The following is an 18,465-nucleotide window of genomic DNA, read 5'->3' as shown; positions in this document are numbered from 1 at the left end:
AAATATACCGTGATAAGGTTTTATACTGTATGTGACATGGTATAGTATTATATGAAGGTAGACTTTGATAAGTTAAAATGTGTAATATAAACCCTAAAACGACCTCTAAAAAGACAAAATAAAGAGTAAGTGTTAATAAGGCAATGTTATGGGTTGAATTGTATCTCCAAAAGGATATGTTGAAGCCCTAACCCCCAGTACTGTTAATGTGAACTTTTTGGGAAATATGGTCTTTGTAGATGTAATCAAGTTAAGATGAGGTCATCAGAGTGGGCCCTAATTCAGTATGACTGATGTCCTAATAAGAAAAAGGAAATCTGAATACAGAGGCACACAGGGAAGATGGCTATGTGGAGACAGAGGCAAATACTGAGTTGTGCTACCACAAAATAAGGAATGCCTGGGGCTACTAGAAGCTAGAAGAGATAAGGATCCTCTCCTAGTTGCTTCAGAAGAAGCACGGTCCTGTCTATACCTTGATTTTGGATTATAGCTTCTAGAACTGTGAGTAAATAAATTTCTGTTGTTTTAAGCCACCCAGTTTGTGGTACTTTGTTACAGTAGCTGTAGGAAACTAAAACAAGCAGTAAAGAAGATAAAGTGGTGTATATCAACTATACCTTAAAAAAAGAGAAGATAAAATGGAATAATACAAAGAACACAAAATCATTATAGTTGATGCATATTACAGTTAGTATATTTGTTTAAAGTGAAATGTATAATTCAGTAAATTATGTTTATGTATTCTTCAAGACTAGCATATACTTGGCCTGATTAATGATGCTCTGCAGGAGGCCTCAGGCTCCTTCTCATAACCGAGCCTGAGGCAATCACTGTCACCTGCCTGAGAGCTGGCCCTCATGATGAGACTTACCATCCTGGCATTTTAGAAATATTGAGGCCTTTTATATAGTCAAGGTATATGCACACGTATGTCTGTTTTAAGACTTATGGTACATGTTCATTATTTTAGGAGACAAAGTTGGAGCTTTCTCTTAAAATATTAGCTATAATTTATTTTTGAGTCCTTGAACAAGAAGAGAGATCCTATTTAACACCACTTCTGTGTGGAAATGGATTCATTATTTGAAGATTTATTGGAAGATTAGTATTATGATCTATTTACAGAAATGCATAATAGGGGAAGGTGAGAATAATCTATCTGTACTTGACCAGTGGAGAAGATCATATAAAAAAAGAAGAAAATTATTTTGGAGGACTGCTCAGAATATCTAGTTTAAACAAATTCATGAGGCAATTAGAGTAAAAAGGTATTTTAGCTAACTCCTGTCTTGATTTGCATTATAATACTCAACTAAAAATTAAACTCGTTTTTCAGTAAGTTAGAAATTTCAAATTTAACATATTCAAAATTTACAATAGTCATTCTAGAATTCTTGGGACAGTCAAAACCCGCCTAAACGGAAAGATTACAATCATGTTTCACAATAAGAAACAATACCAAATAATGACACCATAATAAATACCTTGTTTGTGGGCCAGAACTTTGTGTTTGTGCAACAAGAATTGGAGTTACCTCTCGACTGTTTCCACTCTGTGAGAAGACAGACTTTGTTCCAGTTTGGCCGATTCTGGCAACAGACTGTAAAACACAAAAAGTCTAAGGTTTGTGAATTATAAATTGCACTGTAAATGATAAAAGACATCACAATGTGCCCATCTACGTTTTCCCAATACAAGATTTCATATTATATACTATCATCTGAAAACACAAACTATTAATGTCATTATTTATGTCATTTTAGGTTAATTTAATGTTATATTAGAATGAACATCAGCCTATTTCCCCATATTAACCTCAGTATTTTTACCCTTATACTATCCTTTCATCTTTCAACTTTAGTTTCCAGAGAAAGGCTCAAAATTCCTAGAAGACTTTCCCAGTTGGGCTAAATGCTAAAGAATTTTAAGACAGCTACTATTCTCAAGATTTATGATCTAACTTAGTATACATAAAGAAATAATAATACAGTAAGATTTTATATCCCTTCTTTGGCACTTAGTAAAAACAGTTCTAGAGTAATTCAGAGGAGTAGATTAAAAAAAAATCATCCAATTATTTTCCAAATTCTAAGAATATTGTTCTTAGAATTAGCATTTCTTTCTGGTATGTTCAATCTTCTATTAACTGGTCTCTGCTTGCCCCTTCTCTTTTCTCTAATTTATTGCCTTATTTCTATTTATTTTCATCACTTAACCTTTTTTTTTTTTTTTTTTGGCTGCGCCACACGTAATGAGGGATCTTAGTTCCCCGACCAGGGATGAACCCATGTCCCCCTGCAGTGGAAGCATGGAGTCTTAACCACTGGACCACCAGGGAAGTCCTCACTTAACTTCTTTATAAAGTGATCTCTGGCTACCGTGTCAGTGGATACTAAAAAATTTTTTTTACTACCAAATTAAGATCTTTAGCTACTCTCTCTTTCCCTAGGAGAGCCTGGCCATTTTAACCCTTCAATTATTATTTCTATCACTTGGCCACAGTCTTTCCTCTATAACTAACTATCCACTGAATATCTTCACCTAATCTACCACTCCCTTACAATAAAACTTTTATAACACTTCCTCCTCTTCCTTCCCCAGATTAGGACCTCTACATTCACCCAAGGGACAAAACTTAGTCAACTTTGGTCCTTATTTAGCAAAGAACTATCTACTGAACTCACTACTCGGTTTGATATTTTTAGTTGATACTGCAGGCAGACCTAGAAGTATAGCTTTTCCAGGAATGTCTTGTAATAGAACAGAGGCAGAAGAGGTTGAGACAGGAAGAGGTTGAGACTGGGCAATGAAATCATGTACCTGTTCATTGCCTAACTTGTCCTTAATTACTCTGACTCACATGGTTTTGGCCTACTTCACCTGGCATGCTAACCACCATCCTACTATGCCTTCTCATAACTGTAATAAACTAATTTCCACACTTATATTTCACTCCCATAATAATACAACAGCAGGTAGTTGCCAACTTTAAAAAAATCTTATTTAAAATAATCCACATATTAACTACTTTATAGACCCTGTTTACCACTCTTGGAGTTCCTATTATCACTCATTAAGAAGCTATCATAGAAAAAAATTTTGCTGACTCTAAGGAAGTTCAGGAGTAAAAGAGTAAAAACAAAACAAGAAGAAACATGTCTCTCTAGGAGGGTAAAAGGGCTATATCAGTCACTCACATACCAGTTTGACTCATTTAGCTTCCATTTCTTAAACATCTATTAAGCACGGCAATAGGCATTTTACATATAACTAATTTAATTCTCACATAAGATACCGTGCACCACAGATATGTTTTAAATAAACAGCACTTTGGCTTCTACTGCCACAGACTTTAATAAAAGAACATTATAAAAAGAGTCGCAGTTGCAACTCGGTCTTGTTGCAGTATTTACTATAAGGATACTGTGAAATATTTTTCATTTTACTACACATTTACTACATATTTACTCCACCTGTATGAGGATCCACTATAAAAATTTTATTATCAGAAATAGCTGGCTTTATCATGTTAATTAGTATAATTAAAAAACAAACATAGTGGTGGGGACAAGAAAAAACTATGGCAGGTGTAATTTCCATTATTTACATTCAAAGTGATAGAAACAATCTTAATTTTGTTTTTTAAAAAAAGGAAATAAAAAGTAAAAATCTGAATATGTTTATTTAGCTATATGCTGAAATAAACTATACTTGTGAGTTACAAACTTACGTGGCCAAAAGAGCAACCAGCTTTGTGTCTCCTACTATGACCGGAGGCTATGATAATGACGACCTTCTTTTACATTTAGATAAACTCTTCTAAAGCAATGGCAATTAAAGAAAGTTGGATTCTGAAATTGCCTTTAACAGATTGGAATTTTAAATGAATTTCCTTCATCAATACCAAAACTGTATTTTACATGGAAAATACCTTTTTTGAAGGGGCTCCGGTGGATGGCACGTCAATTACAGAAGATGTATTAGTGTAGTTTTGTAAATAGGATCCATCTCCAGGACTTGGGGTTTCTAATGGCAAAATCCCAAAACTGAGAAGAGGTTGAAATCAAGGTGTCAAAAAGTCATCAAGGCATATATAAAGCAGCAGTATACTTAAATTAGAAGGTCTAAAAGGAAGAGAATGGCAAATCAGTCTTGGGGGCATTGAGGATCTGAGGGGCAGATTAAAAATAAGCTGTGAATGTAGACTATTCCACCCACCATAACTAAAATTAAAAAAAAAAAAATCAAGAAACTAAATTGAGCAGCAACTACTGACTCAGGAGATTTATTAGAAACAAAGAAGAGTGGCTTTGTAAAAGCTAAGATCCAAATTATCAAATTACTTCAAATTCTTGGAATTTATGGGATTTAGACCCTATTACAGAGAAAATGTCTCCAGAAACCAATGAACACATCTGTGGATTCAATGAGTTTTGTAATCTCATGGTCATACTATTTTAGTAGCTCCCTGGCCCTGGGACCCAACTCATAGTCTGTTTTAACATATAATTTTTTATTTTGATTCTTTTGGATATGCATCCTCTGGGCTGGGTTCCTATATTTATACATACATATATTTCTGATAATTTGACAAAATATTTCATATCAATAGGTGTCAATTCTTCCTTCCCATTTTGGAATACAGCACTTTAACAATAACCACTGCTGTCACTCTGATTATTATCATAAGCATTCCAACATTTTAAGAGGTTCACTGATGCACAGCCATAAACACAATATTTTTAAAATTCATACACCAGCTGAATAAGGCATGCTTTAAAATTTTCTCCAATATTTAAGAAGGAATTTTTATCACAGGTACTGTATTTCTATTACTTCATTTTCTGAAAATGGAATAGGTTCATTATTGACTTATTAAATACCTCTATTTCCATAATGATTTATAAGTTGCTGTTCATATTAATTTATATTACCAATACAGGAATTACTATATGATCGTTTAATATTACAGCACATTTTAAAGTATCTTTTATTTGTCTTACCTTGGGGTTAATGGGCTAAGAGCAGCTGGTCCTCCTAACAAACTTCGACCAGTTTTTGGTTTATTTTGAACTTGTTTAGATAATATGGAAGTTCCTGTTCCAAGAGGGACAGTATCTGGTGAAATTACAGCTGAATCAATATAAGACACTGAAGAATCTGTATTCAATGAGTACTTTGAATTGGAAGATTCTAAATTCAGTCTGTTTAATTCCTGAAACAGAAAATTTCTACCATGTCATTTATGATACATTATTTAGTTCAGATCATTGTTTTTCATTTTCACAATATTTTGAACACTAGTGTATAATATACTTACAATTGTGTCCTGGGGTGTTTCTGTAAGAACTGTCTCAGGCTGTCTGTGAGATAAAGTATGATTAGATACTAGTGTTGTGCAAGAGTTGGGCAGACAGCTGCTAAAGTTCTGTAAAGATGTTAATTTAAATGTTTGGTCAGGATCTGGCTTTTCACCTGTGAAGGGGAAAAAAAAAAAAGTTTGCCTCTGAGGAAAGGAAGGTTAAATTTTTTTTTCAAGCATGCATAAATCAGTGGAAATAAGGCCTTATCCAGAGTTTTAAAGTTCTTCTGTCTGTTTCAGTGAATCAGATTTATCTCCCAAAAGCCCATCCATCAATTTATTGTAAAAGTTTACCCCTAAGATAAAGCTGTAAATTCAGGAAATAAACTAAACCACAATGACACTGAGTTTAAATATAATAAATCACAGGAAAATGCAGATTTCTGTGTTTGTTTTAAAGCAGAAAGCAACTAGATCTCATTTTGCTCAAGGTAAGGAGTGAGGGTGGAGAGGTGAAACCCTGTAGAAATCATAGTAAAGTTTTGAGCACTTCCATGTAAAGACACAGCAATGTTTTAAAATGATCCTTCATGCATCCTGGAACATATATACTGAGACACTCTCCCCCCATATTATCCAGGTCTTATTTATAGAACAGTTTCTGCTCTAGGCATTCTATTAATTTCTTTTCTTACCCAGAATGCTATTTTGGCTAGTGTTATGCTCACAATACAACTCATTCTAGAGGACACAAGAAAGGGCACATTACTCCTGAAACATATGATTCTACCTTATTTCTTGTTCTCAATTTTAAAAGCCCTTAGCTTTGAAAAATACTTTTCTTGTGGATAATTTGTATCACTCTCCAAAAATTAAGCAGGGGAAAAAAAAGAGGAAGAAGAAATGGGAGAACCCTCCCGTAGCCACCTCTACAAGCTTACCTATTTCACATAATGATTCAAAGGGGGACCAGAGGAAAGGATTTAAACTAAGGCTCTTTTGGTAACATTCTGATCCTTTGGCAAGCCGATCTGTCTTGCTGTAAAGACAAACAAATAGATTAGACAAGCTATAAAACCTAAAACATCTATTACAAACAAACTTTTCATACAGAAAATTAGGTAAATCTTATATAAGTTCTGAGAGTACTCTTCTAGATTCTTTCTTAAATTATCAATTTCTCCTTCTTACCATCCTCCAATCTCTATTATTTAGGGCAGTTCAAGTCAAAAGTCAGGTGAAAGCAAACAGAACATGAATTGAAAGGAATGTTAACAAAATAAACAAGCTATCATAGCCTTCTTAAATACTATATTGCTTTTAATTTCCTGTTGGATATTAGAATTACTGAGGACATATGGAAAAACACCCAAATATTTCAGTCTTATTGTTGATTTTAAATATAAATCCCAGTGGTAATTTTGAAAGTGACTTAAATGCTTTAAATATAGCATATTTAAATGACCAGATTTTTTAACAAAGTAAAGGTGGTAGCTCTTAACTTAAAGGAAAATTCATGTTTCTTTCTAAATTGGGTATATAAAGGCTTACATTTAGAATATAAACAACATTCTTGGGACCCTATATACTTGAAACAATCTGGAAATTATCAGAACAGCATTGTTGCCTCCCTAGCTTTTATTTTATTTTATTCTTAATTAATTAATTAATTTATTTTATTTTATTTTTGGCTGCGCTGAGTCTTCATTGCTGTGCACGGACTTTCTCTAGTTGCAGCGAGCGGGGCTACTCTTTGTTGTGGTGCACGGGCTTCTCATTGCGGTGGCTTCTCTTGTTGTGGAGCATGGGCTCTAGGCGCTCGAGCTTCAATAGTTGTGGCACGTGGGCTCAGTAGTTGTGGCTCACGGGCTCTGGGGCGCAGGCTCAGTAGTTGTGGCACACGGGCTCAGTTGCTCCGCGGCATGTGGGATCTTCCCGGACCAGGGCTTGAACCTGCATCCCCTGCATTGGCAGACAGATTCTTAACCACTGCGCCACCAGGGAAGCCCCTCCCTAGCTTTTAAATGGGGGAAGATGGGACTGAGGGTTAGTGAGACTTGTTGGAGCTTTCAGGTTAAAAAATACTATTCACCTGGTCTAAGGTTGAAATTCTTCATTATCTAATGGAAAAAAATTAAGATACAGCAATTTTTCCAAAACCCTAAGGTTTTATAAAGGACCAGATGGCATCTAACCAAGATTTTCAAAACAACCCTCAAATGAAACTATCAGTTAAAACATAATCTGTTTATGTGCTGTCAGTGTTTCTCAGAGAACTTAAAAGAAGACCCCCTTGGGTAACTATATATTGGTGTGCCTTACTTTCAAATTTTGCAAGTGAATAGAAACTAGAATAAATGATGTAATAAAGACAAGAAAATACCACTAGTTGAAGACTATCTAGCTTCCCACATTTGCCTAATTTGACCCAATAAACACACTGACAAAGAAGGAAGCAGGAGCAGGAGGCAGACTTTCAGAAAACGTAAGTTTTATCAGTCTACATCTAGGATTGCTTAGATGAAATTTCTTAAAGGAAAAATAGTTGTAACAAGAATGATATAATCATTTACCATGGATAGAGGGGTAACTTAAAAATAGGAAACAAAGGGCTTCCCTGGTGGCGCGGTGGTTGAGAATCTGCCTGCCAATGCAGGGGACACGGGTTTGAGCCCTGGTCTGGGAAGATCCCACATGCCGCGGAGCAGCTGGGTCCGTGAGCCACAACTCCTGAGCCTGCGCGTCTGGAGCCTGTGCCCCGCAACACGAGAGGCCGCAATAGTGAGAGGCCCGCGCACCGCGATGAAGAGTGGCCCCCGCTTGCCGCAACTAGAGAAGGCCCTCGCACAGAAACGAAGACCCAACACACCCAAAAATAAATAAATAAATAAATAATTTATAAATATAGGAAACAAAGCAAAGACATAAAAAGAGTATTTTTTGGGCTTCCCTGGTGGCGCAGTGGTTGAGAAACTGCCTGCCAATGCAGGGGACACGGGTTCGAGCCCTGGTCTGGGAAGATCCCACATGCCGCGGAGCAACTAGGCCCGTGAGCCACAACTACTGAGCCTGCGTGTCTGGAGCCCGTGCTCTGCAACAAGAGAGGCCGCGACAGTGAGAGGCCCGCGCACCGCGATGAAGAGTGGCCCCCGCTTGCCGCAACTAGAGAAAGCCCTCCCACAGAAACAAAGACCCAACACAGCCAAAAATAAATAAATAAATAAATAAATTAAAAAAAAAGAGTATTTTTTGAAAGTAATAATTAGGAGTGGAAAGTGTCAAATCAATGCTCAGGAACTTTTAACATAAGGCCATGAAAAGAAAAGTACAGTGAAATCTCAATGTTTGATCTAAACTAACTCATGTTATAGTCCCCTCATTGCTTATATAACTAATTATGGTTTGTCTATTTCTTTACAGATTTTTTTTTTTTGATGTGGACCATTTTTAAAGTCTTTATTGAATTTGTTATGATAACTGCTTCTGTTTTTGTTTTGGTTTTTTGGCCAGGAGGCATGTGAGATCTCAGCTCCCCGACTAGGGACTGACCCCGCACTCCCTGCACTGGAAGGCGAAATCTTAACCAACGGACCACCAGGGAAGTCCTCAATTTATTTATCTTTCATGTGTGCTCTCTTGCAATTGATTATAAGCTTTCTGAGGATAGGAAATTAGATTTCTCATTTTTATATTACCTCTTTCCTGTTTTCAATAGCCTCGCCCCCTTGCTTTGCTTGTACAATATTTCATAAAATACTTTTACTAATAATTTTTAAAGTTGCATTGAGCGGGCTGTATGAATTACTTAAATGGCCAGAAAAGTGGTGGACAAACTGATTAAGCAAAGATAAAATAATCTATTCAAGAAAAAATATTATGAAAATGTAAGAGGTGATCATTTGTGATGAAAATCCTCTTCTCCAGTATTATGTAAATTATATTTTCTTTTTACATTAGCAAAAGGTAAATTTTCTTAAACCTTTGATAAGTTGCCAAGGCTGATTTTTATAATAAGCCATGATCTGATTAATAGACCATAAAATAAATGTTAAACTAAATGTCTGCTAAGAAGAGATTAGATATACACACACATGCACACACATGGATAGATACTGGTATGTATAAATATTGGGTTGGCCAAAAAGTTCATTTGGGATGTTATGGAAAAACCTGAACAAACTTTCTGGCCAACCCAATAACATAAAAGTTAACTGGGGAAGAAGCCAGATGTGGACTTACAATAATCAAATCTGGGAGACAGATCTCTCTATTCAATAGAGAGATAAAAAGGGGGAAAGATTTAATAAAATCAAGCTGCCTGGAGTGCCCCAACTTTAGACGGAATTTCTTAAAAACTAAAACTCTGAAAGAAGTTTCCCAAAGAATTGGGGTTAGAAAAAACTACTTAAATGGCATTGGGAAGAAATAGGTTAATCTAAGAACCAAACTTAGTATCAGTTGTGTCCTAAAGATGCAAGTCTCATGTGCTATTGTAGACAAAAAGACCAATGAATTGTCTACATCAAAATACTGGAGATAAAAGATAAGCTAACAAGCTGTAGCTTCAAAACAATAACACATGGGTTTCTAGATTATGGGGTGCAACTTTGGTCACAAGACAGGTGTATGATGACTGAAATGAAGCGCCAGTTTTTGAAGCAGGGTTGTGCCCCATTGGATACTAAACCCTTTAAACTTTATGATGAATAAAAATAACCCATCCTTATTCTCTGAGGAAGGGGAAAAACCTTCCTTCTTCATGGTTAGGACTTGATAAAACTGCACCTTCAAAAACTTTTAAACAAGTGAACTTGTTTTAAAATAATTAGTAATATATATAGCACTTTTGTGATTTAACACTTTCCCTTACTTTGTTTTATTAAATAATGTTATATAAATGATATCACAGAGTATGTAAAATTTTGAAATTGGCTTTTTTCACTTGCCATAATGCCCTTGAAATCCAAGTTATTATGTTTATCAATAGTTCGTTCCTCTTTATTGCTGAGTAGTAGTTCATTGTATGGATGCAGTTTTTTTTATTCATTCACCCACTGAATTTGAGTTGATTCTATCTTTGGGCTTTAATAAATAAATCTGCTATGAACATTCAGTACAAGTACCATTTTACATTCTCACCAGCAATGTATGAGAAATCCCATTGCTCTGCATCCCCATTAGCACTTGATATTGTCAGTACTTTTAATTTTAGCCATTTTAATAGGCATGTAATAGCTTCTAATGGCAGTTTTTATTTGCTTTTCCTTAATGGCTAATGATTTGGTACATCTTTTCATATGCTTATTTACCATTCACATACCCTCTCCGGTGAACTGTCCATTCAAGTTATTTTGCCCATTTTCTAATTTCTAATTTTCTTATTATTGAGAAGTTAAAAGAAACAAAAAAGACTCTTCTATCAAGTCTTTCCTAGTTACCATCTTACCTCTCTTCTTAACTGTGTAGAACTGATTATTCCCTCATTGGAACAGAATACTGCTCAAATTTTATCATAGCACTTAAATTGTGATGAAAAAATTTATTAACTTTTGTTTACTACTTCTTTCCTCCTACACTTTATTATAAACCTTTGGGGGATGGAGAGGAGGACAGGGAGTTATTTATCTTTACATTCCTAGTGCCAAGTATGGTGTGTAGCCATAATAGGGGATGGATCTCAAAGTGTTTTGAACAAATGACAAGAATCATAGTTGCATGAACTAAATCCATTACTACAAGTCCTTCTATTAAGATAAATGAAGATATTGGTATTATATCTTTACTTACTCCTGTTCTCAAAAGAGTGGTGCCATCTGAAAATGAGCCCCAAATATCAGCCAAATAATTTATTCTGTTCAAAAAGATATTTTCAAGGTTTTTAAAAAAACTGCTATTCAAACTAGCCTCAATTTATCTTAAAACAGATGCTAACCTAATTCTTTAGATAAGCAATCCTCAATCATTTCTCCCACGTGCAACAGATGACATTTACACATGAAATGCCCTCCCATGGGCAGTTGAACAATTCCTGTTACCTAATTACTCCCCAACTCACAGTATTTCAGAATAAAAATCAGTGAGAACAATATTATCATAATGATAACTCTGAATTCATTCTCACTTGCTTTTAAGAGACTTAATTTAAAATAAATGTAAATAAATTTTAAAAAATAAAATAAAATCACTATCATTTCAGCTACCATCATAGGAAATTTGTCAAATTCATTATGACATACCAGATGGGAACTGTATTCTTTATTACTGAAACATGACTTCATGCCTCTTTCTAAGGAGCAGTGGTGATATTTAATATTACAGAAAAAACTTCACTCTTTGCTTCTTTTTCCTCGGTAGGTCACATGAAGATATTCTCCTCACCCAAGGTAAAAAAAAACCCACATGTGCACTCAATTGTTAGGTAGTGCTGCTGTAGCTGTTTATCATTAAAGCAAAGTGGACAGTCATAGACAGGATCGAAATCTCTGTTTTACAGGTTTAACAAGATCATGGAACTACAAGACTGTGTACTACTCAACCAAATGCTATTTGATAAACACAGATCAACATAGTGTTTTTTTAAACCACAAAGCATTCTAGTACTGGAAACAAATTTCTGGTAATTTGAATCATTCTTACTTACCAATATACATGTCCCAACAATGAAAGAGTAAAGCAAGCTGAATCACCAAACTCAGTAACAATATCATCATGGCTTTTCTGCTTATTAAACACTCCACCAGATAAGATCTGTTCCCCTTCTGCAAGCCTTTAAAACACAAATTTACAGATTAAAAAAAAAAAGTCAATATAAAAAGCAGTGTGTGTAAAGACATTCTTCATTACTAATGTACCTCTTACTATGGAGACAAAGTATATCTTAAAATTTCAGTCTTACTTTTAAAAATAGAAACAGTTACCTTTAGTCTCTGTATGTACAAATCTAGTCTGAGCAACATACACATTACTCACGTCAAAAGAAACGGCAGACCATTATACTGGGGGAAAAATATGAATGGTTCTTCATTAACAGATGTGGTGGTCCTTCTTAGTTCTATAATTCCTTTAAGTAGGAATTTGCAAGCAGGTTAAACAAGACTAATATATTAATTAAAAACTGCATACTTAATGGCCTCAGTTATTTTTAGGTTTACAAATAAAACTTGAATAGCACTTCATCTCTATTTATCAATTATGTTTTCTTGATATAGAAAATTACAAATGTTCCCCAAAGGGAAAAGAAATTTGCCTGATTTCACTATATATTTTTAGCATATCAGAGTTTGTAATGGTTTGTGTTTTAAAGTTTTTTCCAAATCATCATGTGGAAACTCTCAAGTAAGCTTACATAGTATATCCTAAACATAAAACTTGGTATCTAAAATTCTGTTACTATCAGTGGGACTTTTTAAAAACTATAAATATTTATAAATGGGATAAGAATGTCTAATGTAAGAACTGGCTTAAGAAACTGGTAAATTAAATAAGTACATTTTTAAGAATTTAACATTAGCATCTTTGGAGTAGAAATAATTCAATAACAAATGTCTCAGAAATTTTATATATATTTTAGCTAGCTTTAATTTAAAAGTCATCAATTAGACATTGGACAAATAAAATATTTAGCAGACTATGGAGACTTTATGAGGTTTATTTGTATTCTCTCACTGTAAATCTACAGACTAAATACAAAGGCTTTTACAATTATCTGTTTAGTCACCTTTACCATTATTCCATTTCTCACAGCACAGAAAACAGTTTGACAGAATACAACTAGCTAAATCTCTAGCTGCCTCCAGATTCAGAATATGGACAGCTGACTTGGTTGAACTGTACTGTGCAAAAGAAATGTTCTCCTGAATCTGCCTCCTTGCTTCAAAGGAGTAATGGTTCCCAAACAGAATGATCTTGAAAGGCAAATAATTACACAACTATCTAGACACAAGGAAGCATTAATCTCAGATGAACTGGTAAGTTAGGTTTTCAGGCTTATTCCAACTGGTCTAGCAATGAAAGCAAAGGAAAAGAAATAACACTTAAGATCATTTTAGAAAATGGACTGGAATCAGTTATAACTTAGGTTTCTTATCCCAGAGTTAAATTCTATTATTTATACCATACAATGAATATCTCTCATAACAAAATAATAATGCCATAAGCAGCAGTGTAAACATTTCAAAAGTTACTGAAATAGACAAACCTCTACTATTAAAAGAGGGGAGAAAGGGAGTCAGTCAGAGTTTAATCCATCAAAAGAATTTTATCTAGAATTCTACAGTGTAAGTAGAACAAATTAGATAGAAAAGATTTAGAAACTTACTTGCTGAGATCAACACAACATTTTGCAAGCAGGTATTTACATTGCGGTGTAGTACAACTGTGTCCTTTCAAGAGTCTATATGCTTTATATGCCTTTCCTGAGCGGTAGTAACAGGTTGCCAGTAAAAACAAGGCTTCTTCTGAGTGTACTAAGAACACACACACAAAAAAATTGTCTATTATTCAGTATGTTGAATGGTAATCATTTTTATCTACCAATAGGTAAACAAGTTTAGCAACAACAAAAAAAATCAGGCATGTTATTTAATACAAAAAACAATTTATTAATTCAAATTTGAATTAAGGAGAAATACTTTTCTGATAGAAAAGTTAGTTCCCCAAGGAACCAAGGAAATAATATTCTGATAGAAAAGTTAGTTCCCCAAGGAACCAAGGAAATAATACAATGAAGAAAATCGTAGTATTCTCTGTAAATCTTTAAGAAAAGCAAACACATGCACACAACTACCCTTAAATAGACTACCAGAAAAGCATCTTGTTTTTATGTAGTATTTTTCTAATAGACTCTTTGAGAGGACAGAAGTCAAATTTCATGAGAGGGAAACTCAGGGTTATAAACCTAATTATCAATCTGTACATTAAAAAAAGACCAGATTGGAACACAAGTAAACAAACAAAAAAAACAACCCACTTATTTCTAACACCAAATATACTCTAGTGTATATTCAAGATAATTTAAGAAAAAGGAAAATAATTTCTAAGTTTTGAATACCCACACTATTTAAACACTCAATTGACAGACTTGACACTTGTCCAGTAACAATAATTAAACTGCTCTTTAATGGCAAGAGCTTAATTATTTATCAACCTCTTTCCTTTTCTTTACATTAGAAAATGCCTTAGTTAATGAAATGTGGCAGTTTTCCCCTTATTTACTCTCTTCCAAACTGACCATCACCTCACTTCTATCCTCACAACCTCCCAACCAATCCAGATAAGAGTTTTTTTTTTCTTTTTGGCCACGCCACGTGGCATGTGGGATCTTAGTTCCCCAATGGACCAGGGATCGAACCCGCGCCCCCTGCAGTAGAAGCGCAGAGTCCTAACCACTGGACCGCCAGGGAAGTCCCCAGATGAGAGTCTAGAAAGGTAACAATAAAGGGGATAGAAAGAAAGAGGGAAAAATCTGTTCTGTGCTTCTAAAAATGGGTTATGTAATAATATCACAGCACTGAGGGATCATGTAAGCCAGTGGTTCCCGAAGTGTGGTCCCTATACCAGCATCAGAATGACTTTGGAGCTTGCTAGAAATGGAAGTTCTTGGGCTCCATAATAGCTCAGACCCACTAAAATCAGTAATTCTGGAAGTGGGGACCAGCAATCTGTGTTGTAATAAACCCTTCAGGTGATTTTGATGCATGCTAAAGTTTGAGAATCACTGTTTTAAAGTACAGATAAACTTGCCACATCTTCCTGAAAAGTTAACTCAAAGATGTGGGATAAAAAAGTAATTTGAAATTTTCCTGTTATAAAGATTTTCTTTTTTTTTTTTTTTTTTTTTTTTTTTTTTTTTTTTTTTTTTTGCTGTTGTTGTTGTATGTCATGTATGTGCAAGCAAAACCCAACAGAACCTTTCTTCTCTGGTCCACTGTATTTTTCACGAAACCCTAGTATAAAAAACAGTGTACAATAAATGACATGTAGTAAGTGATAAGAAATTTTGGCATATATGTGTTAATAGGATCTACAGTAGTATCTGTGATTCAGAAGCAAAAACATGAATGAGGAGCTCTATTGCAGTGGGAACAAACTGTTAATTTCATTGAAATACAAGTGCTAATTTACATAAGTTAGAAAGTGTGATTTCTTATAGATTTTGCAAAGGCCTAGTTTCTTGTCATCTAAAAAATCAAGCTTTTAAAAACTAGTTATTATACCAATAAACAATGGCTCCCAAAAACTAGTTCAACTTTCAGCTATAAAAATGCTTTATTAAATGTTTGTTTACAAACACTTGATTATGTTTAGGCCCATTTTTCACTGTAGTAAAATTCCCTAATACTGAAACTCCTCTTCTTACAAACAGGTTAGGCTTCAAATATAGGTTAGGTCATTTATTATAAGCCCAAAATAAGAGGAGCTTAAGCTTGCATCCTTCAGGGACATTTCCATCAAATGGGAAGATGAATTAGTCCCTCAGTGCTTTTAAACCATAAAGATACCAAATATTGTGTGTGTGATTTTAGTGTCATACTGCAACTACTTTTTTGAAGTGTGATGACTTAAAAACTATATGTTTAAGTGAGATTATAGATTGGAAGTTTAAACAAATCTTAAGCTTAATGAAACTATAAGATAGTGAAGTAAATCCAGAACAACTTGAAGGGTTGTGAAACACATGGAGAGACATGCGTGGTTTTTGAGGCTTCCCAGAAATAACTTGACAGCCCCAAACATAGCTAGTGAACCAGCAGTAAGTGGCTATAATAAATCTAAAAAAGGTAGAGTACTGACAAATAGATTTCATCTGGAACAGTAACACCAACTGACTGACAGTGGCTGCCTCAAGTGCTAAACTCAGAAAAATTCTAAGGTTGATCATGGCTTTGCCAGTAAGTGTGCAGAGATCAAAATAACAGGATCTGGAAATAGTTATAGATGTCTGCATGACATTTATTTGCCATCCTTCATTAACAGCCTTAATTAAAATATGTGATTGGGAATTATATAGTGCATAATATACAACTGGCCCTCTGTAGCTGCAGGTTCTGCATCTGCAGTTGGTTGAATCTGCAGATGCAGAACCCATGGGTGGTCCTGAGATGGCTGTGTTTTATAAACAGGAATAAAGTAAACACTGATTCCACAAAGTCACTCTTAAAGTAATACTGATAATCAATCATGTACGAGTTAAATTAAGGTACATCCATGTGATTAAACACTCTACAGCTGTCAAAAAAAAAACTGACAAAGATTTCCAGGATGCATTGTTAGGTGAAAAAACAAACAGGAAGTTACAGAACAATACTGAAAGCCCTCTTCTTACAAACAGGTTAGGCTTCAAATATAGGTTAGGTCATTTAATATAAGCCCAAAATAATTAAGAGGAGCTTAAAGCCTGCATCCTTCATATACATTTCCATCAAATGGGAAGATGAATTAGTCCCTCAGTGCTTTTAAACCAGATAGACACCTCTTCTTCATGTTGGCTTATAATCTAAACGAGCAGCCTTTTCCAAAATGGACCAGTTTTGGTAAGACTTAAAAGTCTGTTGAGGTGAGTGTTCTCTATCTAGCCTTGATAAACTCTACAAATACCACAGAGAACTCCTTAGAGGTTAGAGTACTCTGCTTGCCACCCTGTCAAACACTCTGATGTTATAAGTATTCAAAGGGCATAAAACCTATGGAATCATCTATGATTTGTGATATACATTTCATCTTTTTTTTTTTTTAAGATTTTTTTGCTGTGGACCATTTTTTAAAGTCTTTATTGAATTTTGTTACAATACCACTTCTGTGTTTTGTTTTGTTTTGTTTTTTTTGGCTTCAAGGCATGTGGGATCTTAACTCCTCCACCAGGGATCGAACCCGCACCCCTTGCATTGGAAGGCAAAGTCTTAACCACTGGACCACCAGGGAAGTCCCTACACATTTCATCTTAATTATCTTTTAAGTTCTCACATCACCTACAGACAGTACAGCACATGGATTAGAGTAATGACCCTAGAGCCAAACTGCTTGAGTTCGGATTTTCACACTATCACTTATTAGCTATGTGACTTATTAGGGCAAGTTAACTTCTCTGACCCTCTGTTTTTTCATCTGTAAAATAAGGATATAGTGATACCTACTTCTAAGTACTTAGTGCTGTTAGAATTAAATGAGTTAATATATAAGTACTTTGGATAGCACCTGACACACAGTAAGAGCTCTAGGTGCCATTATTAAATTATTATTATTGACCTTCTCCTAAATTTGCAATACCTGAGTAGTCATCTGACGTTCATGTGGGGTATATATACATGACATTGAGCCACAAACTCAAGTAATTCCGTTTTCTCACTTTTTTTGCTGTTTCCAAATGCCTGGGTGCTGTACTTTACATACATGATTTGTTCCACCCTTCAGAGTCATTTCTGTTGTTGAACACTTCACCTACATATACAACTTCAGTATTTTAATACTATCCTTAATTTTTATTTTCTCTATATTTGTTCACATCCTAAACTTCAGTACTAACTGGTTTTATACTTGTTGTATATGATGGGGGTTAATATTTTTAAATACTTTGAAAATATGCTTGCAGTAAATGCACCACAGATAAGAGGGCTGGAGGAACTTTTAAAAGGCTCCTTAGTGTTTGAGGGGGAAATGGCAATACACAGGGAGAAAGCAGACAGCCAGATTGTGCAGGGCTTTGCAAGCTGTGTAAAGATTTAGGGATAAATTATTATAGCTATTATAGATCTCTAAAGGTTTTGAGAAGGAAAGTAAAGAGAATGGGTTGATTTGGGAGGGGGAAAGGGAAGCAGCAGGAAAGAGTAAATATGGGAAAATCAGTTAGGAAGCTTTTCTACTAAGACTTATTGGTGTCAGATTACAGTGGGAACATTATGAATCCAGTTTTGCATGAATTGAGTTTGATGTATGTGATGCTTGTGTGAAACATGTAAGTTAATGCATTGAAATAGTTGAGTCTTGGATTTAAAAAGTTCGTTGGGAAGACCAGAGTCTTAATTCACTAACACCTAATGAAAATGAAAACTATGAAGATTAAAAAAAATAGCATTGGGAGTTCCCTGGTGGCCTAGTGGTCAGGATTCCGGGCTTTCATGGCCGTGGTCAGGGTTCAATCCCTGGTCGGGGAACTGAGATCCCGC

The 18,465-nt window shown here is 34.9% G+C and overlaps 1 protein-coding gene across 8 annotated transcripts in view; it reads right to left on the bottom strand.

Annotated features, from left to right (window-relative positions):
- CDC27 (cell division cycle 27) overlaps window positions 1–18,465 on the bottom strand; it is a 57,440-nt gene that overhangs the window by 23,546 nt on the left and 15,429 nt on the right. For 4 of the 8 annotated variants that reach the window (XR_005017774.1, XM_036836604.1, XM_036836608.1 and 1 more), the window contains exons 3-9: window positions 13,623–13,770; window positions 11,946–12,071; window positions 6,247–6,344; window positions 5,324–5,478; window positions 5,007–5,218; window positions 3,935–4,049; window positions 1,488–1,621 (exon numbers count right to left, since the gene is read on the bottom strand). Coding sequence is in view for 7 of the 8 variants with exons in the window: in XM_036836604.1 (XP_036692499.1) it covers window positions 1,488–1,621; window positions 3,935–4,049; window positions 5,007–5,218; window positions 5,324–5,478; window positions 6,247–6,344; window positions 11,946–12,071; window positions 13,623–13,770 (988 nt within the window). In the remaining variant the exon portion in view is untranslated. The remainder of the gene's footprint in view (window positions 1–1,487; window positions 1,622–3,934; window positions 4,050–5,006; window positions 5,219–5,323; window positions 5,479–6,246; window positions 6,345–11,945; window positions 12,072–13,622; window positions 13,771–18,465) is intronic. The other 4 variants (XM_036836609.1, XM_036836610.1, XM_036836606.1 and 1 more) reach the window with 1 other exon arrangement.

This window comes from Balaenoptera musculus, chromosome 20 (genome assembly GCF_009873245.2).
Source record: "Balaenoptera musculus isolate JJ_BM4_2016_0621 chromosome 20, mBalMus1.pri.v3, whole genome shotgun sequence".
Taxonomy (NCBI): domain Eukaryota; kingdom Metazoa; phylum Chordata; class Mammalia; order Artiodactyla; family Balaenopteridae; genus Balaenoptera; species Balaenoptera musculus.
The sequence above is the reverse complement of the archived record's forward strand: the minus strand, read 5'-3'. Positions and strand labels throughout refer to the sequence as shown.